Source organism: Canis lupus, chromosome 20 (genome assembly GCF_003254725.2).
Source record: "Canis lupus dingo isolate Sandy chromosome 20, ASM325472v2, whole genome shotgun sequence".
In the NCBI taxonomy this organism is placed as follows: Eukaryota; Metazoa; Chordata; class Mammalia; order Carnivora; family Canidae; genus Canis; species Canis lupus.
Window position 1 is genome coordinate 57,609,554 of NC_064262.1, and position 24,007 is coordinate 57,633,560.

Sequence of the window (24,007 nt, forward strand, 5' to 3'; positions counted from 1 at the left end):
CTGGAGGGCAGTGTGCCAGGTGTGCAGCCTCGCCGGCCTCCCGGCGGGGCATGGCCAGGACTCAGTCTCCCCGTCTGGGCAGTGGGGTGACGGGCACTGCCTCGGGGACACAGAGGAAGGCGAGGAGAAGTGGCCGGGGCGCAGGGCTGACAAGGGCCCCCGGGCCGCCACAGGCTGAGGTCAGCGAGGCTGCCCCGTGGGTGGGCGCGTGGGCGGGCGGCGGTCGGCGGCTCCCCATGCCCTGGGCACACCCCTTCCCGGGAACCGGGACGGACAATGCCCGTGGGGAGGCACCCCGTGTTTGCACAGGCCACCCCGGAATGCGGTGGGACAGGCCCCGGGGGCCCCTGAGTCAGCACCACGGGCACCAGGCCAGGAGGGGGAGGGCCAGCCCTGGCAGGTGGCACTGGTCCTGGGGTGACCGGCACAGGGCACGTCGGGGGTCCAGGGTGGTGGGTGGGTGGGCTCCGCCGCTGGAGCCCCGGGTTGGAGCTCGCCCCAGGTCAGGGCTCATTCACCTTCTCATCTCTCTCGCTGCTGCCCCTGTTGCCCCCACCCCACTGGGCGCTGGCTCCGTCCCACGGGGCCTCATATGGGGCGGCCAGGAGCCCCCTGCGCCCCGTTCATTCCTGCCACCAGCTCTGTGATGTCCCTGCCTGGACAAGGACACAGCATGAACGTGCCCAGGCCCCGGCCCCACACCCAGCACTCACCCTGTCCCTTGGAAAGCCTCCGGCCACCCTCAGACCGATCCCCCGTCCCCCATCCCCCCTCTCCGCACCCCAGGGGCCAGCCCTGTCCCCCCACAACGTCCGTCTACCTCCACTCTTCCTGCCAGGAGCCCTCGCCCACTGGGCAGCCGTAGGGGCCCCTCCCTCTCGGGCTCCAGTCCCGCTGTGGCTCCCTAGTGCCCTCTCCTTCCAGGCCCCGCCCCACCCTCTGGCCTTGGCTCCTTCACCTTCCATTTCCCTGAGCTCCACCTCCCAGTCACCGCACTTCTCGTCTGTCCCCTGGTCACCCGCGAGTGTCACTGCCCCCCAGACCCACCCCACCGAGCTCAGGGTCCTGTGGGGCCCACTCAGAGCCCTCTGGATCTCGGCCTGGTGCCCAGCAGTGGGGGGTGGGAGGCTGAGGTGCTGGCCCCTGGCTCCCAAGGACGGGGTGGGGGGCGGGGGGCCAGGGGTCAGATGGCCTCTGTTCCCCTCCCCCCTTCCTGCTACTTCCCGCTGCTAGGCCTAGGGAGGGGCCAGTGGCCCCAGCTCCTGACCCGCTCTGCTCCCAGGTGGCCTGCAGCCCTGGGACACCCGGCAGCCCCAGGGCCAAACACCGGGCCCTCCCCGAAGCAGGGACGAATGAGCCCTGACCCAGCCGCCCAGCCGAGCCCCCCGCGCCCCCGTGGGGGTGTGAAGGGACCCAGGAGCCCCGGGCCCCAGAGGCAGTCGTCTGGAGACCATGAACCGTTGGTGCCGGTGATAAGGGCCCCTCCCTCCTGCCAGGGCTTCTGAAAGGCAGGGGAGCGCCCTGAGCGTGGGGGGGCAGCAGGCGGGGGCTGCACTCACACCCCAAGACAACCTTCCCACTTCGGAGACAAAGGAAAACAGATGTCGGGAGGAGGGCCCCAGAGTCCCAAACTCCATCGCGCTCCTTGTCCACGGACGCCCCCGGCCTGCACACCCAGGGTGACTCTTCCGGAAGCTTCCACCCGGGGCCTATGTCCTGTGCCTTGTCCCCCCACTGCCTGGCGAGCGAGCGTCCTTGGCATGTGCTTGCCCCACAGAAACGGGGTTACCTCCCTCGGTGTGTGGGGTCCCCGGGCCGGGTACCCAGCGCACAGTAGGTGTGGCTTGTGTGGAAGGAGGAAGCAGGTGGGGGAGGCAGGGCCCCGACTCCCGTCTGCACGGGGCCAAGCGGGCGGGCGGGCACCCACAGAACAAAGGCCGCGGGCGGGTGGGGTGGGCGGGCCTCGAGGGGCCCCTGGCACCAGCCACTGGCTGCCTGTCCCCATGCCAGGGCCTTGTGGGGCTCACCCAGGCCTCCAGGCTGGGCAGAGGTGTAAGTGTGCGGGGGCCCCCACGGGCTACTCCACCCAGTGACTCAGCCCAGGCTGGGCCTCCCCAGGGAGGACAGCGGTGGCCTGCGGGGGCCGGGAGGGCCTCCCGGCAGGTGTGAGCCCCAGGGCGCCCTGGGCCCTGGGGAGGGCCTTTGGAAGCCTCAGTTTCTTCATCTGTACAATGGGTCTCATGGCTCAGGTATGGTGACCTGATGGCCACATGTAGGGATGCCAAGGGGGCCTCTGATGGCCCATCCTGCCTCGGAGGGCGGACTTGGGGTAGGGCACAGGCACTGCATGGCCCAATGCCCAGGAGTGAGGCACATAGTAGCTGCATGGTCCCCCGCTGCAGGGAGTGCGTTGAGGGCCACTCCAGGAACGGTGACCCCAACGCCATGGTTCAGACCCCGAGCACTCTCGGGGAAGCGGGGACTGGGCAAACTACAGCCCGAGCGAGGCTGGGGGCCTGCGAGGCCTGGACCCAGGCTGGCGGGAGGCCGCAGCGGCAGGGTCAGGCCACAGGGCACCGCTGGGGACCCAGGGCACCTCTGTGCCGCCAGAGACACAGGCCCAGCAGTGGGGAGACACAAGCTGAGGGCACCGGCTCCGTGCCCATCACGGTACCTTCCACGTCCTGATGGGAAACAGGCCCAGGGCCAGTCAAGACTTTGCATGAGGTCACAGTGAGGCTGGGAGGCGGGAGGAATCCGCACCTGGACCCCAAGACCCATACCTCCCTCTCCAGGCGCGCAGCACAGGGAAATTCTCTGAGCCAGAACGGGTTGGGGTGAGGGCCAGCCTACTTTGGGGTAGCACGAGGGGCTTGTGCCTATGTTGGGTGGCCCCCGAGGCCTCCGGCCGCTCCTCGTACCCCTCACCCTGGACCACCACTCTGCTTCCTGGCCTGGGAGCAGCCCTGAACTACAGTGATTGGCGGTTTCCAGGTGTGAGTGGAAAAGCAGTCCAGGCAGAGGCCACAGCAAGGACAACGGCCTGGAGGTGAGCATGGGCCTGGCAGGTTCCAAAACAGCCGAGCCTAGTGGGTCAAGAGGACGGTGGCCTCTTCCCAGGCCTGGAAGGGAGTGTGGCTTCCTCTGCTTCCACAGGAAGCCACGAAAGATCGTGATATTTTCTCTTTTTTAAAAAATATTTTAGGGTAGCCTGGGTAGCTCAGTGGTTGAGCATCTGCCTTTGGCTCAAGGTGTGATCCTGGAGCCCCAGGATTGAATCCCACATCGGGCTCCCTGTATGGAGCCTGCTTCTCCCTCTGCCTATGCCTCTGCCTCTCTCTGTGTCTCTCAAGAATAAATAAATAAACTCTTTAAAAAAATAAAAAAATAAATAAAAATAAAAAATATTTTATTTATTTATTTGAGAGACAGAGAAAAAGGGGGAGGGGGCAGAGGGAGGAGCAGACTCCCTGCAGGGAGCCCCATGCAGGACTCAATCCCAGGACCCTGAGTCCCAGGACCCCAGGATCATGACCTGAGACCCCAGAACCCTGGGATAATGACTTGAGCCCCTGAGGCCCTGGGGGGTCATGACCTGAGGCCCTGGGGACCCCAGGGGTCATGACCTGAGCTGAAGGCAGGTGCTAAACCAACCCAGCCACGCAGGCGCCCCAAGACTGTGACATTTTCATTTGTGATTTTATCCCTCCCCTTCTGTAGGGTCTGCGATCCTCCAAAGCCGGGGAGCCCCTGGATGTGGGAAGAAGTTCCGACCCAAAGGGAGACCAGGCCTCCCACAATCTAAAGGCTTGGTCCAGACTCCGCTTTACAGATGAGCAAACTGAGACTCGGGGAGGAGAAAGCAAGTCAGAGGCTCAGGGCGGCCCCCGTGTGGGCCTCTGACCCTGAAACCGAGCGGGCTTCCATCGCCCTGCCAGCAAAACGGGTGCAAACCGCGTCCTCCGGGCGCAGATGCCCGCTCTCAACGGCCAGGACCGGGACCGGCCCTAGGAACTGAGACACGACCCGGCCGGCGCGGCGGCGCGGGCGGCCACGCAAACCTGACAATAAAACCCGAAAGCCCACCCCCACCGCTGTCGCGGACTAACGCGCACGAAAGTCCCACCTCTTGCCTCGCCAGGCCGCACCGAGGGGGCGGGGCGGGGGCGGGGCCGCACCACGAATGGCCGGCGGGCGCGTCAATCAACGATTCGCAGCCTCCGATTGGCCACCGCCGCCCTGCCTTATCTTTCCATCTCACGATCCTTGCCCTCTTGCGTCAGCGGTGCGTGCCCGCCGTGCGTGCGCGTCCGCGCCGGAAGATAGTCCGGGGCCCGTCCCCGCGCCCCCCGCCGCCGCCCCGCCCGGGCGCCCCTGTCCCAGGCCCCAGGCCGCGCCAGCCCGGGCCGGGCCCCTCGGGCGCGCGGGAGGACGGGCCGCGGGGCGCGGCGGGGGCCGAGCGGGACGCGGCGGAGGGATCCGCGGCGGCGCCGGGCGGGGCGCGGGGCGGGGCGGGGGCGGGGCCCGGCGGGGGCGGGGCCGCGCGCGGGGCGGGGGGCGGAACATGTCTCCCGCCGCAGGAAGATGAGGCAGCGGCGGCGGCCGCGGGCGTAGCGGGCCGGACCGACCCAGCGACGCGGCCGCAGGGCAGCGCGAGCTCGCACACGCCGCCTCCGCCAGCGCCGCGGCCGCGCACGGGCCCCTCGGGGCGGGCCGCGGGGAGGCCCGGCCGCAGCGCCGCCGCCGCCGCCCACGCGCGACCCTCGGGGCCCGGCGCGACGCCCCTTTGTCCGGGGGGGGCCGTTCATGCCGCCGCCCCCCGCGCGCTGCGGGCCGGGCCGCGCCGAGCAGGTGAGCAGCCGCCGCGGGCCCGCGGCCCCGCGCAGACCCCGCGGCCGGGACCCTGGGGCGCCGTCGGGGCGCGGGCCCGCTCGCCGTCATTGTTCTCCAACTTTCCGGCCTGGGCCGCACTTGGCGAAAGTTTGCGGCGGGCGCGGCGGGGGGCGGCGGCGGGGGCCCCGCGGGCGCCGGGCCGGGCGGGGGCGGGGAGCGGCCTTTTGTCTGGCGGGGAAGGTGCGGCGCGGCCCGCGGGCGCAGGTTGAGGCCGGGCGGGGGGGCCGGGGCGCGAACATCTGCTCCGCGTTAGCGCGGCCCGGGGCGGCGGCGGCGGCGGCGGCGGCGGCCGGGCTTCAAAGGCTCCCGGGCCGCCCGCTGCACCGGCCGCGGCGGGGCGGGGGGCGCGGGGGGGCGGGGCGGGGCGCCGTGGGCTCGGGCCCGGGCCCCGCGACACCCCCGCCCCGCGGCGGACTCCACGCCGCCTTCGGCCGCCCCACGGAAAAGTGCGGTTTCGTGCCCCTCCACCAAGTGAGTTCCGCACGGCCTCCGGGGGCGGGGAGCCGCGGGGGGGCCGCTCGCACCCCGGCCCGGGCGGGCGAACAAAGCGGGGTCCCCCCGGGCCCGACCCCGCAGCCTCCGGGGGCGCCGTGCTCCTGGCGGGGGAGGCTCGGGGCCCCGCAGGTGACCCCCCTCCCCCGCGCGGCACCGGCGGCCCCTGGGGCGCTGCGGGGGAAACCCCGCTTCGGGGACCCCCCCCCCCCCCCAGCGGGAGGGTAGGGATGTTTTCAAAGTTGCTGAAAAATAATTCCCGGATACATGGTGACAATAAAACAAACTAAGGTTGTTTTTTTTTTTTTCTTATGAGTTTTTTTTTTTTTTTTCCTGTGTTTCTTTTTCGTTGGGGGGACGTTAAGAGTGGAGGGAGCTTCGCCTGCGAGTCCCTACCCAGGGCACCCTCCCTCCCTCTCCCCCCCACCCCCCCCCCGTTGAGAAGATTGTTTTTTAGCTTTCAATTTGGGGGTGACCTGGTTTTCACCACGCTGTGACAGCTGCTGGGGGGCGGGGGTCACAGAATTTCCCTGGGGATGGGGCCTGGGCCGCCCTCCCCCTTCCCCAGCGGGGCCAAGCCCGGGAGGGGGGATTGGGAGGGGGCGGGGGCGGGGGCGGGTCCTGGCGGATGGGCAGGGACCACTCCCACCCCGCATCCCGTTTAAAATTTGCAATCTGATTCCCTGGTGGTCTTGGAGGGAGTTTAGGGAAGGGATATTTGCGGACTCCTCCCCCTCCCCCCGCATTGTTCGGCCTCCCTGAGGGCTCTGGGGAGAGGTCTCCGGGGGCCCGAAGCAGGGAGTCCTGGCTGCCCTGCCCCCACTGCCGGGGTCACCGAGGGGCTCATTCTGGGAAGACCTGCGCCCTCAGGGCCGTTAGGAGCCCGGCTTTTTACTCCCCATCTGTCCACCTCTGCCAGCCACTCAGCTCTTCTTCTCCTCCTTCCTCCCCGCGTGTCCGTCCCGTCTGCAGGGCCGTTTGCAGGCCTGAGGTGCCCACCTTGGCCCCTGGAGGATGAACCAGCCGCAGAGGATGGCGCCCGTGGGCACAGACAAGGAGCTCAGCGACCTGCTGGACTTCAGCATGGTAAGCTGGGCTCACCTTCCCGGGCTCCCGCCCTGCCGCGGGGTGGGCCTGCGCCCCAGGGACAGGACGCCTGCCACAAGGGCCCCCCCAGCTGGGAGCCAGGCCTCAGACTTGGGCTGGAAGGGGCCTTGGGGGGCGGTGGGGGGCATGGGCTGCAGGCCTGCGGTGGCCTCGGTCTCCTGACCTGGAGGGTGGGTGCGAGCGGGGTTAGTCGTCTAGCGTGCGTGCAAAAGAAAGAAAAGGGAAAGAGGCACCCAGCGCGAAGATGAGCAGCGGGGGGCCCGAGGGTGAGCCGGAACACAGGCGGCGGTGGCGGCTAGCACTTCAGTCATTCAGCCACGTGGTGGCTGCCGTGGGGATGGTCAGGAGCGGGCGGGAGGCGGCAGGAGGCCTTGGGAGGGTGGAGGTCCCTGGGCAGCGCACACTCCGAGCTGGCGCGGGCTGCCGCTGTCACTACTGTCCTCCTCGGGGCCCCGAGAGGCCCGGCCCCCGCCTGGCTGGATGGAGCTCCTAGGACGCTGCCAGGGGCATCACGGCCCCACGGGGCTCCCTCCGGTGCTGGGAACGGGGGGCTCATCCTGAAGGACCAGGGGCCACGTTTGTCTGTCTGTGCGGTGGGCCGTCTGTCCCCAGTGTCGGCGTGGTCTGTGTGTCCTCAAACTGTGCTCCCCGTGTCCGGGCGGTTCCCTTCGCCGGGAAGCCACAGTGTCGGTGTGAAGCCGGTTGGGGGAGGGCACTCTCGGTGTGAACCTCAGCCTCCACCAGGTCGAGGCCCGGGCCACTGAGGCCTGTCGAAAACAAAAGTCCCCAAAGCGAAACGGCACTGCCGTCCTGTGGAAACACAGCCCTCGGGACAGGGGCTCGGTCCGGAAGGGCCGCGCTGGTATTTTTAAGCCCCGTTTTATTTTTGCCTCCCCGGCTGAGTAACCCGGAGCACAGCTCGGTTGTTTTTTTGTTAAACTGACAGGTCACAGACTACTGAGCCGGAACAGGCTGGGGCGGGGGCGGGGGTGGGCGCGGGTTCAGGCCGGGCCCCTTAGCCTCTCCTGTCCAGGGCCTGGGCGCCCCCGCCCCCCTCTGTCTGGTGGGTCCCACCGGCTCGTCCGTCCCCGCTGTTGACCCGCCGCCCGTTTCCCAGCCGCAGAAACGGAGGCCGAGGGGTAAGGTGCTCCCCGTGTGCCCGCAGAGTGAACCTGGAGTTGGATTCCCTTCACCCCCTCGTTACAGGGGGAGGCCTGGCTGGTGCCAGAGGCAGCCCCCCCGCCCCCCCCCCGTATCCTCTTTCATCACCTCCGTCCCCTTGTCGCTGCTCCCTGCGTCCTGCCGCAGAGAACCCGTCCTGCCGCAGAGAACCCGAGTGGATCATTTTGTAAAACAGCTTGGTCTCAGACCGAGAGGAGGTCGCGGAGGGCGGTGCTGCGGGGACCGGTCCCGTGAGCAGCGGGCAGGGCGGCCGCTCCACCGAGGCGTCCGAGCTGCTCGGGCCAGGCCCTGAGCCCCCATCAGGACAGAAGCTCGTCGGGGTGCAGAGGGCACGTGGGCTCCGGGACTCGCCGGGGTGGCGCTGCAGGCCGGTGCTTGCCTGGGGCGCTTCCCCGGGGCCGCGGCTGGCCGACCCCACTGGGCGCTCGCTCCCCTGCAGAGGCACCTCTCTGTGTGCCCACGATGCCCTTGTGCGCTTGGGGTTTGGGGTCCTGTGGGGTCGGGTCCTGAGTCCATGTCACAGAGGGGAAGACTGAGGGCCTGAGGACGAGGGGCAGTGACAGGGCTGACGTGGCCCGGTGTCCCTGGTGGCAGGTGCCACGTCAGCACGGCCCTTGGTATCTTAGAGGACAAAACCCAGGCTTGGGATGGGGCCCGCACACCCCCAGGCCTGGCGTCCTGTTGGTTCTGGTCATGGTTCAGGCCACCACCCTTCCCCCCAGTGCAGGCCTCAGTTTCCCCGGTGGGACCAGACCCTAACTGGGAGCCCGGGGCCTTGGGGAGGCTGGGCCAGTTGAGTGAGCGCAGCCACGCCCCCGAGAGGGTGCAGACCCAGTGCGAACCTGCTTCCGGCCGGGCTGCGCCCCTCCCATGAGCCCCTGCGCCTGCCCGGCCAGGTGAGCCTGGGGCCTCCATTTCCCTCCTGTGGACGGGTCCGTGGGCGCAGGGCCCCACATCCTGGGTCTCCCGGGGCTTGCCCGTGGGCCCCATGCCCCACCTCCTGGCAGCCACCCGGAGCCCCCCGCCCCGAGTCCGGGCTCCAGATGGGACCCGTAGCGTGGACCGTGGGGCGGGGGGGGGGCGTGTGTGCTTCCGTGTGGCCGCGGGGCTTGTTGATGTTCGGTTTCCCGGCTCGGGCCGCTAAGCTGCTTAATCCCGAGGGACTTAATACGGTGGGTTTGGGTAAACTGGGGCGGGGGTGGGGGGCACCCTTTCCCAGGTCCCTCCAGCTTCCTGTCCTTCTGGGCCTCAGTGCCTCCCGAGGGCAGGTGTGACGAGGACCCCGGGGGGGACACTGACCAGGTCACGGCCCTCCTCCCCCCATGCCCGCCACTCAGCGCCGGGGCTCGGGCCAGAGGCGGTTCTCGCAGCGGATTCGCTGCTGCGGCCCCGGGAGCGTAAATGTTCCCTAAAGCTGAGGGATACGCGGAACTGCGTCGTTTCCAAGAGCAGGTAAACGGTCTTCGGCGCGGGAGTCGGTTACTCTGGCTCCGAAACGGCAGTTATTTTCTAGTCTTGTTTTTGAAGTAAACTCTGCTCGAGTGGGGCTCGAACTCGTGACCAAGATCCAGAGTCGCACGCTGCGTGGTGGCCAGCCGGCATCTCCACGCGGGGTTTTGAGTTGTGCCCGATTTCCTGTTGCTGGCAGCAGGCTGTTTCCGGGGTCTCCGGGGGGCTGGGAGCCGCAGGCGGGGCCCGTCCTGGCACGCGTGCCCAGCTTCTCTCTCTCTCCCCACAGATGTTCCCGCTGCCGGTGGCCAACGGCAAGGGCCGGCCCGCCTCCCTGGCTGGCGCCCAGTTTGGAGGCTCAGGTAGGATCGTGGGGTGCGGGTGTGGTGGGCTGGGCGGCCGGGGTGGGGCTGGGGCTGTGGGCTCCAGCATGAGGGGAAGCTGAGAGCCGGGGGTGCTAGCACCCAGGCCTCCTGACTTGGGCCTACTTGCATGTTGGGGAGAGGCCCAGCTGCTGGCTGGTTTTACTTCCGGTGTGTAGTATGTGCCTGCTGTATACGGGACCGGCGCCGGGCTGACGGAGCATCCTGCTGAGCACCCAGGGTTATTCTGGGCCCTGCGATTTTCAGCATTCATTCTAGGAATAGCTCTGGCAAACTTGGATGAATCGGCCCCCCCTATCGGGCACGAGGGGTCCAAGACACGGCAGGGGGAGCACAGACCGTTTCTTCCTGCTGAACGGCCTAGCACAGGGCCCAGGCTGCACAGCAGCAGGGGGGAACGCTGCCACAGAGCCAAGGGAGTTGGGGGCCAACTCCGAGGAAATGCTGTTTGAGCAGAGCCTTGAGGGGGGTTCAAGGCAGTGGGCATAGCCCGTGCAAAGGTCCTGGGGCAGAACCGGGCCTGGTGTGTGGGAAGAAGAGCAAGGAGGCCTGTGTGCCCAGAGCAGAGTGAGTGAGAGAGAGGAGAGGGCAGAGAGGGGACAGGGCAGTGCTACAGGGCCTTAGGGTGTCTGGAAGGTTTGGGCTTTTATCCCAGGGAGCTGGGAGCCCTGCAGGGCTGTGGGCAGAGAGGACTGCCCTGGGTACTTCGGGGAGCCCACCCTGGTTGTGGGTGGGATTGGGGGAGCCCAGGACCTCCTGCCACCCTGTGGATCCCGCATCTCTTTGGGGTCTCAGTATCGGGCGTGTGGTGTTCCAGGACCCTGGGATTCAGAACAGACGGTTCTTTCTCAGAGCTGTCTGCGGGTGCCGCTGGGGGTGTCCAGTGGGCTCTGGGGGGGGGTTCAGGGTGGGTTGTGCTTGGGCACCGCCGCAGGGGAGGGACGTTGTATCATGTCCGTCCCCCCACGCCGGCCTTCCCCTCCGCCTGAGGAAGTGGCCGCAGGGCTGGACAGTCCTGCCCGAGCTGTGGAAATCCCCACAGGCCTGGCCCTCCCCCTGGAAACGTCTCCCAGGAGCTGGGGTGCGAGCTTTTGGCTGCATCGGGCAGAGGGTCGGGCCATGGGGGTCTCTACCCCGGGACTCTGTCTTCCTGCAGGGTCCGCCTGGGCGGTGGCCCCAAAGACTAAAGCCATGGCTCCTGGGGAGGGGCCCTCCAAGTTGCCCCACGTCTGGCCCTGCCCGGGGCCTTTGGCTGGGGACAGCTCGTCTTATCGTTCCCCACCCCCCCCAACGTCAGGCTGCATTTTCTTAGGAGGGACGGGGTGTGGTGGTTCCTGGGAGACCCCCCTGGTGTGCCGCTGGGGACCACCAACCAGGTCCAGTTTAAGCCGTCAACCCCCCGCCTGAGCACAAGGGCCCTCCCTCGCTGCCCCACAGGCACCAGATCCCGTGTCACCTGTGCCAAGTAGTGTGACCGGGAGCCTCCATTTCTTCATTCATAAAGGGTGCTTGCCCGTGGCCGGATGATTCAGCGAGTCTGGGGGTGTGTGTACTGCTCAGCTGGAGGCGTGGGGGCGTCTTGGGGGAGCCCTCCTGGCCCTGCCTGAGCCCAGCGTCAGGCCTGGGAGCCTCGGGCCCTGGGCTTGGGCCCTGATGGCTTCTCCCTCCTGGGCCCAGTCACCCCTTCCCGAGCAGGCCGGTCATCCTCCTTGGGGTCGCATGTGCTCACGGGGGTCCCCGCCAGCCTGGCGCCCCTCCAGGGTCTGGTGGCTGTTCATGGTCGGCTCTTCCTCCCCGTGGGTCGCAGGGGGCCCTTCCTGTTAGAAAGTCAGCAGCCCACTGCGTGGCCGGCTGCTCCCAGCGCGGGCGACCCTGCCTGGGGTCCGGAGGTTGGCAGCCCGGCTGCTTCGGACGCTGGGGCGCGGGGAGGTGGAAGCCCCGGAGCCGGAGGGTCTGCTTGGTGTCTGCGTCGGGGCCGCACACAGGGAGAAAGCTTTCTGGTCCCTCCCTCTTGGGCGACCTCGAGGCACAGGGTCACGTAACTGCATCGTCTGTAGTCACCGCGGGGTCTGAGGCCACCAGGACTCCGGGCAGAGCCTGCGGGCCTGCCAGAGGGGCCTCTCCTGGGGGTCCTTTCTGAGCAGCTTTCCCCGTGGTGCCCGGGGTCTCTGCGGGGCCTGTCTGCCCCGGCGTCGGGCGGGTTCGTCACGCGGGGCTGGGCTCTGGTGAGCATCCCTCCGGCCGGCCCCTTGGCCAGCACAGGTCTTCACACCTGTCCTCCCGCTGGAGCGGTGACAAGGTTATGCCGTTTCAGGGCCGTTTGCATCACTGACAACGGGTGATCTGTGTTCAAAAGATTATTGGTCATGAGTTTCTTTTTGATGAATTTTGTGTCATTATTTTGAGCCTCACTCATTTCTCCCTTTTTGTGGGATTGATGGACTTTTGCCGCATCATTGCAGATTGACAGGAAGTTGCAAAGACCTGTAGGGAGAGGTCAGGTCCCCTGCCCCCAGCAGTGACCTCCTGCCTGCCCCTAGCATGGGAGCCGCCCTGGTACCTTCCAGACGTGGTTCAGATCTCTCTGTGCTCGTGTCTGCGTACGTGCGCATGGGGCTTCCACGCAGTCTCATCCCACGTGGAGTGCCGTTAACCGCCACAGTCCAGATGCAGAACTGCTGGCACCCCCGCCCCCCCAACCCTGGCGGCTACCGACTTGCTGATCTCCAGCTCGACGGTTTTGTCTTGTCAAGAATGTGTGCAGCCACGTGGCGTGTACCCTTGTGAGACTGGCTTTCCTCGCTGAGAATTCCCCGGAGCCCGTGCGTGTGGGTTGTTGGCTGTGTCCGCGGCTGCCTACTGAGTTTAACGACAGCAGTAATGCTACGTATCAACCGTGATTTACGTTGATGGTTCTTGAGCACGTGTTCCAGGCACCAAACCGGGATTGTTTGAGTCTTCAGTCCTCACAGGTTGGGGAAAGAAGCAAGATTATTGTTGCACTTCTGGTGAGGTTCGTATCCATCCCAAGTCACCCCCAGCATGGCTGCCTGCGGCGTCCTTTACTCCTGTCCTGTGTTGCTCTTCTTGATTTGCAAGAGCTCTTCACATAGGAAGGATGTTACTAGTCTTTCGTGGTCTGTGTTGCAGGTTTTTTTTTTCTTTTTTAAATTTTTATTGATTTATGATAATCACAGAGAGAGAGAGAGAGAGAGAGGCAGAGACACAGGCAGAGGGAGAAGCAGGCTCCATGCACCGGGAGCCCGACGTGGGATTCGATCCTGGGTCTTCAGGATCGCGCCCTGGGCCAAAGGCAGGCGCCAAACCGCTGCGCCACCCAGGGTTTATCCTAACTTTGTTTGTAACTTGTTAACGATGGAGATTTTTAATCGGTCTTGTAGTGTTTTACTGATTAAATTTTTATGGTGTCACATTTTTTTGTTTATGGCGTTCCAGCCTTGGTGCCATTTCTGAAAAATCTTTAGGAATCAAATCCTCACTCAGCAGTGAGTGTGGCTGTGAGCGTCACGAATGCACCTGCTCCTTGTTAGTTCAGGCTGAGGAGAGAGGAGCGTACGGCACAAGATGCAGGAGGGCGGAGGAGCGAGGAGCACACGACGGGAGGCCTTGGCACAGCGGAGACACGAGAGATAAGATAAGTGGGAGGCAGACAACCTCACCTGGGAAACGATAGTGTGCGCACGACGGCTCCCCGGCCCTGCAGCTGACGGCTGACGGCGGGGCTGGGCCGGGGCCTGCAGGAAGTGCCCCCAGTGACTCCGGGGCACGCCTGCCCTCCGCAGAAGCACGTGGCCGGACACACCCCCTCTAGGGAAGCACACGCATGTGGGTCACAGTGAAAACAGGAGTAAGACAGACTCGGGTGTGAACTGTGCTGTGTGAGAAGAGGGCGGTAAAACCGGGACAGAGTAGAACAAAGTAGGAAGCCTGATGGAGCGGAGGGAAGCCAGCGCGCATGCGGGCACGGGCACGGCCTGCAGGGTGCCTGGAGCTGTGGGCCGAGGGGACGTGGGAGCCCCCGGGGACAGGCCTCCTGCTCTGAAGGGCGCCTCCCGGGGGACAGGCAGCTGGGACCTCGCACCCTGCTGTTGCCTTTCCATCTGTTCCTGCCCCGGTGCCCCCCCGTGGCCGTTTGTGGTGTGTCGGGGTCCCGCCCCTCCTGTGCCTTCGCAGGGCCCCCCACGTGTTCACACCCGCAGGTTTGGTGTCGTGATCATGGGGACAATCCCGCGTGTCTCTGCCCCGAAGGGAAAACCTGTTGGGGTTTGCTGCAGTGTCCACTTGGCAGCTGACTGGGGAGGAACTGTCCGTCTCCACTGCAGTTTCCTGAGGTCAGAATCCGGTTTCTCCCGCGTCTGTTGAGGTTCTCTTTTAACCCGAATAGCTTTGAGGAGAAACCCTGGAAACTGAAGTACGAGTCGTGTGCTGGGGGTGCCCTAGGGCCTCGAGGAGCCTCCGTGCTGTGCTCTGGAGGCCGTCGCCGCCCCGCCCGCTGCTTGGCTCCTCCTGACGTCCCTTCACTGTTGCGCCCTTCCTGGGTGTGCTTCTGTAGCTGACCCGTGCGGCCGTCCCCGCGCAGGCCCCTTTGGCCCTTGCACAGCCATCGGTGTTGCCAGAAGCAAGCACCCCGCATATGCTCTTGGGCTTGAGGGCAGGACCATGCTTCAGGGGGGCGGGGGGCGCCTGGAGGTAGGTCCTCCTGTCGGGTGGCTTCCCTCTGGTCCCAGCTGGCGTCCACAGCAAGTGTGCTCTTGCTGTCCTCTCCACGTCCTGGCACTGTCCCCGGGCGCGTCCTCCCGCAGGACATGCCTCTCGCCCGGTGTGGTCTGCCCCCTGCACGCCATCCGTGGCCTGGGTCCTGTGGGCCGGGGGCTTCTGTGGGTCCCTGGGCAGTGCTCCTGACCCCACCTCCCGGGAACAGGCTCTGAGGAGCGAGGAGCAGGACGTCCCTGGCGCGGGGACCGGCCCGCCACCCTGTTACCCTTCGTGCCCTCTTCTGCAGGGATTCCGGTTGCCGTTTCGTCTGTGCCTCTGGTCAACGCCGTGTTTTCCTAGATGTGGTAACGTGGCTGGGGTGCATGCTCGTGGTCCCTGAGCCACAGGTGGCACGGTGCACGCTCAGCTCCACGTCCTGTTCTCTGACTCGGCTGCCTCTGAGCCCCTCTGTCGATCTTCGTGTGGGGAACACGCTTCCTGGCCAAACTGGCGTCCGTCCGTCGAACGGCTCTGCTCCTCCCTTCTCCAAACCTGTGGTTGGTTGGTGTTTGGTGTTGGACCGAGGGCCGGCGCACCGGTGTCCTCCTGTTTGGGGCCTGCTGTGCGGGTCACGCTTTTCCTTTGGAGCTGTGTTGTTCGCTGGGGCCTGGTGGCTGCAGTAATGTGGTTTTCTGTTAGTTTTGAGAGACATTTGGTACTTTCTGTTAAAAAACGTTTCTGTCGAGTCTCCAATTCCTTTGGAGATTTCTGGGCTGGGGGCGAGCGCCTGTGACCTGCGTCATTTCAAGGTCATCAGTACAGAGTCGGTGCGCGGCTGGAGCCCTGGCCCTGCTGGGAAGACCCAGAGCCTGCCGCCCTGGTGGGGGGCCTGCTGTTGTCGCACATGTGTCCTCGCTCAGCGGGACGTGCAGCCGTGACATCTGTGTCCTGTGTCAGCAGGAGCAGCGCCCCATCTCCACAAGCGTGTGCAGGGGCCCCGGGCTCGTGGAGCTCAGGGCAGGGGGGTGTCCCTCCCAGTCCAGCCCGTCATCCGTGAGAGCGTGGCCGTCGGCCTGGGCCTGGGATGCGGGCCTTCCCACCCCTTCTCACCGGGTTGCCTGGTGTGTGCGTGAGGCCGCCGAGGCGCTGGGCCGGAGCTGTGCGTGTGCCTTCCCTGGGTGAGCTCTGCGGGGGGTGGTTTTCAGGCTGGGGGGTAATGGGGCAGGAGCCTCCTGCTTCCACCTGGGGGTCAGACCCGAGTCCTGCAGGTGGTGCGGGGATGCGCCCGTCCGCCTGCTGAGGGGCGTACATAGACCACCCCTTGCAGGACACAGGGTTTGTCTTCATGACAATCTGCGCCCATCGGTTGGTGCGTCCACCCCGTGGCCACAGAGGGGCCCTGAGCAGGTGACCTTGCCTCTCTCCGCCACTGCTCCCTCGTCTGCAGAGCCAGGAGGGCTGCTGCTGGAAGGACTCGGGGAGGGCGGCTCGCCAGCCTCCCTGCTCTGGCTCCGCGTCTGGGCTCCGTGGCGGCCACCCACGCCCCGCGGTCTGCAGCGCCCTCCTGTTGAGGCAGCTGTGCGCCCAGCACGGCCCGCCCGCCTCCCTTCTCCCTCCTGGCCGAGCAGCGCGGGGCTATGTGCGCCCTCGCCCGGCCTGGACAGTCAGGAGCACGTGTGCGCACGTTTCCTGTTCTGTTCCCTCCTTTTTTTTTTTTTTAAGATTTTATTTATTTATTCGTGAGAGACAGAGATGGGGAGGGAGAGGGAGGGAGAGAGAGAGACAGGCAGAGGGAGAAGCAGGCTCCATGCAGGGAGCCCGACGTGGGACTCGATCCCGGAATTCCAGGATCACGCCCTGGGCCTAAGGCAGGCACCAAACTGCTGAGCCACCTGGGGATCCTCCTGTATGTATGTATGTATGTATTTATTTATTTATTTATGATAGTCACAGAGAGAGAGAGAGAAAGAGGCAGAGAGAGACACAGGCAGAGGGAGAAGCAGGCTCCATGCACCAGGAGCCCGACGTGGGATTCGATCCCGGGTCTCCGGGATCGCGCCCTGGGACAAAGGCAGGCGCCAAAACGCTGAGCCACCCAGGGATCCCTGTTTTTTTTTTTGTTTTTTTTTTTAATTTTTATTTATTTACTTATGATAGTCACAGAGAGAGAGAGAGAGAGGCAGAGACACAGGCAGAGGGAGAAGCAAGCTCCATGCATCGGGAGCCTGATATGGGGATTCGATCCCGGGTCTCCAGGATCGCGCCCTGGGCCAAAGGCAGGCGCCAAACCGCTGCGCCACCCAGGGATCCCTTTTTTTTTTTTTTTTAAATATTTTATGTACATGGAGAGAGAGAGCGTGGGAGCAGCAGGCAGAGGGAGAGAGACCAGACTCCCCGCGGAGCAGGGGGCCCGATGCAGGCCACATCCCAGGATCCCGGGAGCACGACCCCAGCCGGTGCTGGCGGAGCGCCCTGGGTGTCCCCCTGGTGCCCTTGGCGGCCACCGCTCAAACGTGCAGTCCGCTCTGCCCGCTTGGAGTGAGGCTGGGTCCCGCCGTGTGTGGCCTCGGGGCCCTGTCCCTCCGGCCCGAGCGCCCTTCCTGTGGGTTGCTGCCCTTCGCCGTCTCCTGTGGGTTTGTGGGCTCCGCTCTGCGTGCTTTGCCGTCTTCTCGCTGTTTTCTCTCCAGTCTTTCCTCCAGCAGCGCCGCTCGCTCCGTGATCTCTGAGGGCACCTGGGGCTGCTGCCTCCAGTCCCCTGTTTGCGGGAGGAACCATCCGTCTCTGGTGTCCCACGCATGTCTGTATTCCGTTCCCTGCAGGGGCCCCAGCCTGGCTTCTGAGCTCATTGGGGGCAGGTTGCCCCACCCCGACTCAGGACCACACGGGTCCCCTGGAGCCTGAAGTGGGCTGAAGCACTTGGGTCACGGATCTGAAGTTCACGGGGGAGGGGAGGGCACCTCTGTAGCTGCGGGGGCCCAGTTCTCTGTGGGTTAGCATGTCTTTGTGGGACCCTCCTGAGGCCTCTGCCGCGGGGAAGCCCCTGGGGCTGTGGGTCGTTGCTCCGGGGGCCCGGGGGGTTGGGCTGGGAGGAAAGCCCCCGGTTTGGAGGTCCTCTTGCTCTTAGGGTGGGTGTGGCCTCTGCTCATTTCCTCTCCTGCCTGCGATCTGCTGGCTCACGGGTCTTGCCGGGCCCCCCAGGCTCGGGTGGACGCCGCCTGGGCTCCGGGCCCTCGGCCTGTCCTGGCCATGGCCAGCCATGGAGAACTTACTGAGATTTGAAGTTATGCACATTGGGAAGGGAAGCATTCTTGCGTGTGAACAGAGGGCACAGGAGGACAGCAGAGAGGCAGGAACACGGGCCGAGTGAGCCAGGTTCCGGGCACGGCCTGCCATGCCCCTTGCAGCTTCCCTCCTAATTTCGAAATGATACAGGAATTTAAAAGTTGACTCCCAGGGACCTGGGAGTGGGAGGCTCAGTAGGTTGAGCATCTGACCCTTGGTTTTGGTTCAGGTCGTGTTCTCAGGACCGAGGGATTGAGCCCCACGTCAGGCTCCACATTCAGCGTGTTGTCGGCTCAAGGCTCTCCCCCACCCCAAATAAATAAATCTTAAAGGAAAATGTTGCCCCCCCCAATCCTGGAAGAGAGGCCTCCCCTGGCTTGTGGGAGTCCACAGGCCCAGCCGAGGAAGGGTTGCCCCGAAAAGCAAACTGGTGTCGCTCTTTCCCCTCCACAAGCCCCTCAGTGTCGCACACAGGTGGGGCTGGCTGACCCGCCCCCTGGATTTGGGGGGATTTTAACTGAGAGGGAAGGGCCAGAGGGAGAGCTCTGTGTCCCACTGGCCTCCTGAAGGTCTGCAAGAAGAGAGACCTCTGAGCACTCGCTGGGGAGTCGTTCCCAGACATCGTCAACGTGTTTTAGATGCAGTTGCGGCGCCTGAAGTGATGGTTTTGTTGTTACTATTTCGGTCTCTGGGTTGTGGGGTCATGGTGTCCAGCACCGCGGCTGCAAGCCACACGTGGTCACCCACGCTTACGTGTTTTAAAGATCCCACAGGATTGGAAGTACCTTCCATCAGTCATGCCGGCCCCACTTAGAGACCGAGCAGCCCTGCGTGACAGGGTCGGGCGGGGGGACCGGATGGGTGCCGTGGGGCTCCTGGACACAGGCCCGGGAGGATCCAGCCCTGGTCAAGGGGGCCTCCCAGCCCAGCCCCAAGCCCCCAGGTCTTCAGGCAAGGGCCAGCTGGGACCAGGGACCAGGCTTGGGTGGTGCCCCCCACTCTGCGGTGTCCCTGCTTCTCTGTCACAGCAGCCTGGGCCAGTGGGTGGCTTGTTCCCCCTCAGTGGCCCTGGAGCTCCGTGGCGTGGGCCCTGGCAGGGCACCCTCTACCCACACTGTCCTGGCCGCCGCCGCCATCACTGCCAGCAGGAAACACGCAGCCTTTCTTGAAAAAAGGCCCAGAAAGATTACATCCCGACGGCAATGCTTTATTCTATTTGTACATTTTAATTAGAACATGAATATGGAATGTGAATATTCTGTATGAATATTCATAGTGGTTATTAAAATGTACCATTAATCGGTGGGGGGGTTAATAACCGGTGGTGGAGTGACGGGGGAGGGGCCGTCTCTATTTTTGACATCTTGAGAAGAGGGGAGGCCAGGGGCTGGTGCGGGCTTCCTCCCCATGGGCCGCGGCAGACCTGGTTGCATCTGCTGGGAACTTGGGAGCCCCCGTGGGTGGGAGTCCCCAGGCCCCGGGGTGCCCTTCATGCCACCAGGCCCTGCAGGGGTTGGGCTGCAGGTGCCCAGTTGGAGTCGTCCTCAGACCTGGTCTGCTGTGCTTATGCGACGTGGCTTCCCCGTGGCACTGCCAGGGGTGAACTGTGGATGGCCACGGGGTGGGGGCTGCTCCAGAAGAGGCAGCAGGCATGTGGGTATAGGGGAGGCTGAGGCTTGGGCTGCAGGTACCGTGCGCAGGGTCACTCGTGCCTCACCGGCCTCTCTGTTTTCTGTGCACATGCCCCAAACCTGGTGGCAAATACTGCATAGATCCCGGGACCACAGGAGCCCCTGCTGGGGTCATGGCCCCCCCCCAGCTCTAGCAAAGGCAGCCCCCCACTGCAATCACGTTGGAAATTTTTGATTAGAAAATAAAATCTAAATGTGATGTATGAATATGCATTAGGGTGAGGGATTAATATGCGCCGTTATGCAAATCAGGCAGCAATTAAACACTAGTTTGGGGGGATGATGATTAACACAAAGGCATCGTAACAGTATGAAATTTGAATGAAGTTTCTGGTAAAGCTGAGTGGGGGAGGGCGGGTGGGCTGGCCGCCTCCCCAGAGTCCCGCTGGTGGGGTCGCACTGCGGGCTGGCGCGGGTCCCTCCAGCCCATCCCTCCCCGGCCTGACCCTGACGCGGGCCGTGTTCATCCCCTGTCCGCGGAGGATGGAAACAGGACCCAGGCGTGGCGCTGGGGCCCTCGGGGGGCCGGGGTCTGCTCCGCAGGTGTCAGGCCGTGTGGCCTTGTGTCTGGTGGATGGAGCCAGCCCAGCCCCCGCTGGCTCTGCCTACTGGGTGGGGAGCCCTGGGTGGTGCCCGCGAGTGTTGGGGGAGATAAGGGTCCCACCCTGCCCCACCCCCTGCTCCAGACCCAGCCCCTCTGCCCCGCTGCTGCACCCCCCTGCTGTGCTGTGGGCCTCTCCTCTCCGGGGCCCCCCTGCTCCCTGCTCCCTGACGCCGCAGCCTGGGCCTGGAAGGTAGTGGCAGCTGTGCTGTTATTTCAACAATGGAGTGACTCCACCTCCTGAATCCCCACCCGTGATGGGAAGGGAGAGACTCCCACTTCCCTGAGGTCAGACCTTAATCACTGCTCACCCTTTCATGGTGCCCTCATGCCCTTTCTTGTAGGGTCAGGAGAGATTGAGCTTGATACAGGTGCCCCAGTTCCTTGGGGTCATGGCTGGACCAGAGGGAGAAACTATGTGCTGGGGGGAGCAGGCTCTGAGAGTGAGGGCTCTGCCCAGGGTGTGCATCGTGGCTGGGGCTTTGATGGATGGGTAGGAGTTTGCCAGCACAGGCAGCTGGTAAGATTGTTTTTGGAACTGTGGGCCTGAAGACATGCTAAATGATAGGGTGTCTGAGGCGCTTCCCAGCAATGATAGTTGTTTGTTTTATTGCGTTTTTTAAGATTTAAGATTTTTATTTTTATGCGATGTCTACAGTCACCTTGGGGCTCGAACCTAGCAATCGTTAGGTCAAGAGTTGCACGCTCCTCCGACCGAGCCAGCCTGGCGCCCCACTGACAGTTAAAATACGAGCAGGGTAGGGGCTGGGTGAGGCCAGAGGGACCCCAAGGCCAGGCTGGGTCAGGAGGACCCGGGAGGCCTGCTCAGTTGCGGGAGGGCTTCTCCCTGGGGTGCCGGGAGCCACAGCAGGCTTCAGAGCAGGGAGGCAGCGAGGGTAAGCCTAACTCTGTTCTGTTGGCCCGCAGGTCTGGAGGACCGGCCCAGCTCGGGCTCCTGGGGCGCCGGCGACCAGAACAGCTCCTCCTTTGACCCCAGCCGGGTAAGGAGCCTCCAGGAGGCCCGAGCCCTGGGCTCACTGCTCTGGTGTAGGACGTATATGGGAAACTGAAGCTCATGGGCGGGAAGTCAGATGCCAATCTGGTCTCCCGGGGCAGCGGGCTCGGAGATGTGGGTTCAGGTCCTGCCTGGAACACTCAAGAGCACGCCTGCCCCCTGGAGCTCATCTCCCCAGCACCCCTCACGCCCATCTGCCTCCACAGACCTACGGTGACGGCACTCACTTCAGTGAGCCCCACGGCAGCCTCTCTTCATCCACATTCCTGGGCCCCGGGCTTGGAGGTGAGTGTCTGCGCGGTGCGGTGCGGCCCCCTCCCCTCGTGCTCGTGCTTCACTGGGTTCTCCCAGAGCATTGGGTATAGGAGGCTGTGGCCTGCTGCCCACGGGAGTGTGGGCTCGGGAATCCTGGCAACCCCAGGAGGTGGTCAGAGCTGCTGGCCGTGAGTCAGGATTCAGGCAGGCCTGGGCTTGAGTCCCTCCCACCAGGATCCACGAAGACCTTCTGTGTGCCAGGTGACGAGGCCTTGCCCAGCTCCCAGGGCCCCACAGCCTCCCCCACCTGCAGACGGGCAGGCTGAGGGTCAGTGCGGAGGGACGCGTCCAGGGCTCTGTGCTTCTTGGGGCCGGCGGAGGCTCAGCCTCTGGGACCATCGGGGCCTGCCCGGGTGGGTGGCTGAGCAGGTCCCCGTGACTGGGTGTGGGGTGGGAGCTGGATAGGCAGGCATGGTGCCCTGGGGGGTGGGGGCAGGGTCCAAGGACATACTGTGCAGCAGGAGCCTGTGCTCATTGGTTGGCCAGAAGGGCGAGGGCCGGCCCCTCGGGTGGCCTGGGGTGGCCTGTACACCTGCAGGGCCTCCGGTTCCCTTCAGCCTGTTCCTTCCTCCCGCTCCTTCCTGGTGCGGGCGGTTTCCCACGGCCGGGCCTGGTCAGCAGGGCCCAGAGTCCAGCTGGGTCCCAGGCCCGCCCTGTGGCGTCCAGGCCCTGCCCGCGGGCTGGCAGGGAGGTGGGTGCAGTGCGGGCCTCCCTGGGCTTTGTACCGTCTCCCCCGCCCGTGTGGTCTCCCTGACGTGCGGGCCCAGCGCGTGCGTTAGGTACCTTCTCTGTGCCAGGCTCGCGGGCTGCACAGGGTCCCCCCGTGGAACCTCCACTTCCTCTCCTTGCCACCCTCATCCTGCTGCTCAGGAAGCCCCTGTTTGGTGCCTGCTGTGTACAGGGTCTGAGCCCCAACACCCGACATTTGCAGCTAAGAGTCTGGGAGGGGAAGCCACCTTCCTGGATCGAGCCCGGAGCTGTGGCTGAGCGCGCCTGCCCTGCGTCCTATGCTGACCCTGGGAGGAAGGAAGCGCGGGCGCCTCCCCCCGTCCCCCACTGCCCTTTACTCCCTGGTTTACTGATTCTTCCATAGGCCCAGGATTGCCTGCCCTTGGAGGCTCATGGGAGGTGGGACTGGGGCACAGCCCACGAAGCCCTGCCCCCCGGGCCCCCACCAGCACCTGCTCTAAGAGTTTGGCCAAAATTGTAATTTCATGATAAAGAAACGGGAGATTTTCTGTCTTAGTTTGAGAGCAATTGTAATCAGTTGGCCAAGCACCTGAGTTTCTTGCTCACGTCAATGCTGGTACTGGTCCGCCCTCTGCGGACACCAGCACCCATCTTAAGGCTGAATCCCCTGGTGCTGATTGATCCAGGGCCTCTGCTTCAGGTGAGGCTAGATCCAGGCATCCTTCTGCACTGGTGCTGGTGGCTGGGCTGCGTCCTCACCACCCACACGGGGGAAAGGCCCTTTCTCACCCAGCTGACCGCTGGCTGGGAGCTGGGGGTGCAGCCCAGGGCCCAGGTGCTGGACCTCACGGGTGCACGGGAGCCCAGCTCCCCGGGGAATGATGCCCCAGGACTGCATGAGGAGAGGGGCGGCAGGATCAGCTGCTGCTGTGCGCGCCTTGGCAGGACACGCGGGGGCCTGGTGGTTCAGCGAGTTCTCTGAAGGTCACGCTGGGACGGTGTCTGTCCTGACCCCTGCTTGTGCCCCGGCTGAGGGGGAGGCCAGCGTCCCACCAGAGTCGTCTTGGTGCCTGGTGTGGGGTCGGACCCCAGTGAGTCTTTCCTCTTCCAGGCAAGGGCACTGAGCGCAGCGCGTACGGCACCTTTGGGAGAGACACGGGTGTTGGCGGCTTGAGTCAGGTGAGGCTCGTGTCTGCGGCCGTGGCCCGTCGGCAGCCTGGGTCCGCTGAGTCTGGAGAGGCTGTGGAGGCTGCAGTCCCTCGCCTTCCCCACCGCCTTTTCCCCTCTTCTGATCTGCAGCAGGTTCCCCGGCGAGCCCAGTGCGGTCCATTGCGGGAGGACGGGCCCTGGGCCAGGCTGGCCAGCTGGGTGTGGACGGGGCAAGGGGAATGCTGGGGAGGCCACAGCCCCACCCCGGGACTCCTAGACCTGGGGTCCAGGCTGCAAGCTCTCCACAGCTGGAGGGGCCCGAGAGACCATGCCCACCCCTGAGGGGCAGGTGGGGATGCCGAGGCCAGCCTGGTAGCTCGGAGGCCCTGATCCCTCCCCCCGTGCCCTCCCAGGGAGCCCACCCCACAGGCGGAGAGGCTGGGGAGGGGGGGAGTGGGGGGTGGACAGTGACTCGTCAGCGTGATCCCCTTGGTGTGGCCAGGCCTCGTCCCAGGAGGTGCCACCTGTTTGCTCACAGTGTCGCATCCAGATTGGTAGCGCTTGGATCAAGTGCCAACCGGGTACAGGCCTTGTGCGAAGGGAGCCCCCAGGGTGCCCCCTGTCTCCACAACACCCTGTGCCCGTCTTGTAGACCAGAAGGCTGCGGCATGGCGCTGCTGCTCAGTCGAGCTGCAGGACTGGCTTGAACGCCACTCCCTTTGCTCCCGAGGAAAGGAAGCTCATCTCACATTGAGCTAGTGGGGCCAGACCGTTTACCTTAAAAGAGACGTGCAGTGAGGCAAGCAGGTTTGCTCGACAGCTCGACGCGGGTTTAGCGTGTTGAGCCTCCTGCTGTGGAGGTTGCGAGGCTGTCACGAGAGTTTTCCTTAGTCAGGCTTTGTTCAGAGAAAGAGCCAGTGGCTTGTGGTTGGGAGTATCGTAGGTCACGGGAACGTCCCGGGCGGGCAGGGTGGGGTCCTGCAGAGGGTGCCCGTCACCCCCCACAAGGGTGTGAGCAGCCCCCGCCTTGGCCGTGGCGTGG

At 65.0% G+C, this 24,007-nt stretch overlaps 1 protein-coding gene across 17 annotated transcripts in view; it reads left to right on the forward strand.

Moving 5' to 3' along the window:
- Positions 1–4,712: 4,712 nt before the first annotated feature.
- The window catches only part of TCF3 (transcription factor 3), a 30,236-nt gene continuing 10,941 nt past the window's right edge, over positions 4,713–24,007 (forward strand). For 13 of the 17 annotated variants that reach the window (XM_025456759.3, XM_025456753.3, XM_025456754.3 and 10 more), the window contains exons 1-6: positions 4,713–4,851; positions 6,358–6,471; positions 9,413–9,485; positions 20,724–20,797; positions 21,018–21,096; positions 22,928–22,995. In XM_025456759.3, coding sequence (XP_025312544.1) covers positions 6,400–6,471; positions 9,413–9,485; positions 20,724–20,797; positions 21,018–21,096; positions 22,928–22,995 — 366 coding nt within the window. In that variant the 5' untranslated portion in view covers positions 4,713–4,851; positions 6,358–6,399. Of the gene's footprint in view, positions 4,852–5,271; positions 5,365–6,051; positions 6,472–9,412; positions 9,486–20,270; positions 20,317–20,723; positions 20,798–21,017; positions 21,097–22,927; positions 22,996–24,007 lie in introns of those variants that run through there. The other 4 variants (XM_025456749.3, XM_049098384.1, XM_049098383.1 and 1 more) reach the window with 4 other exon arrangements.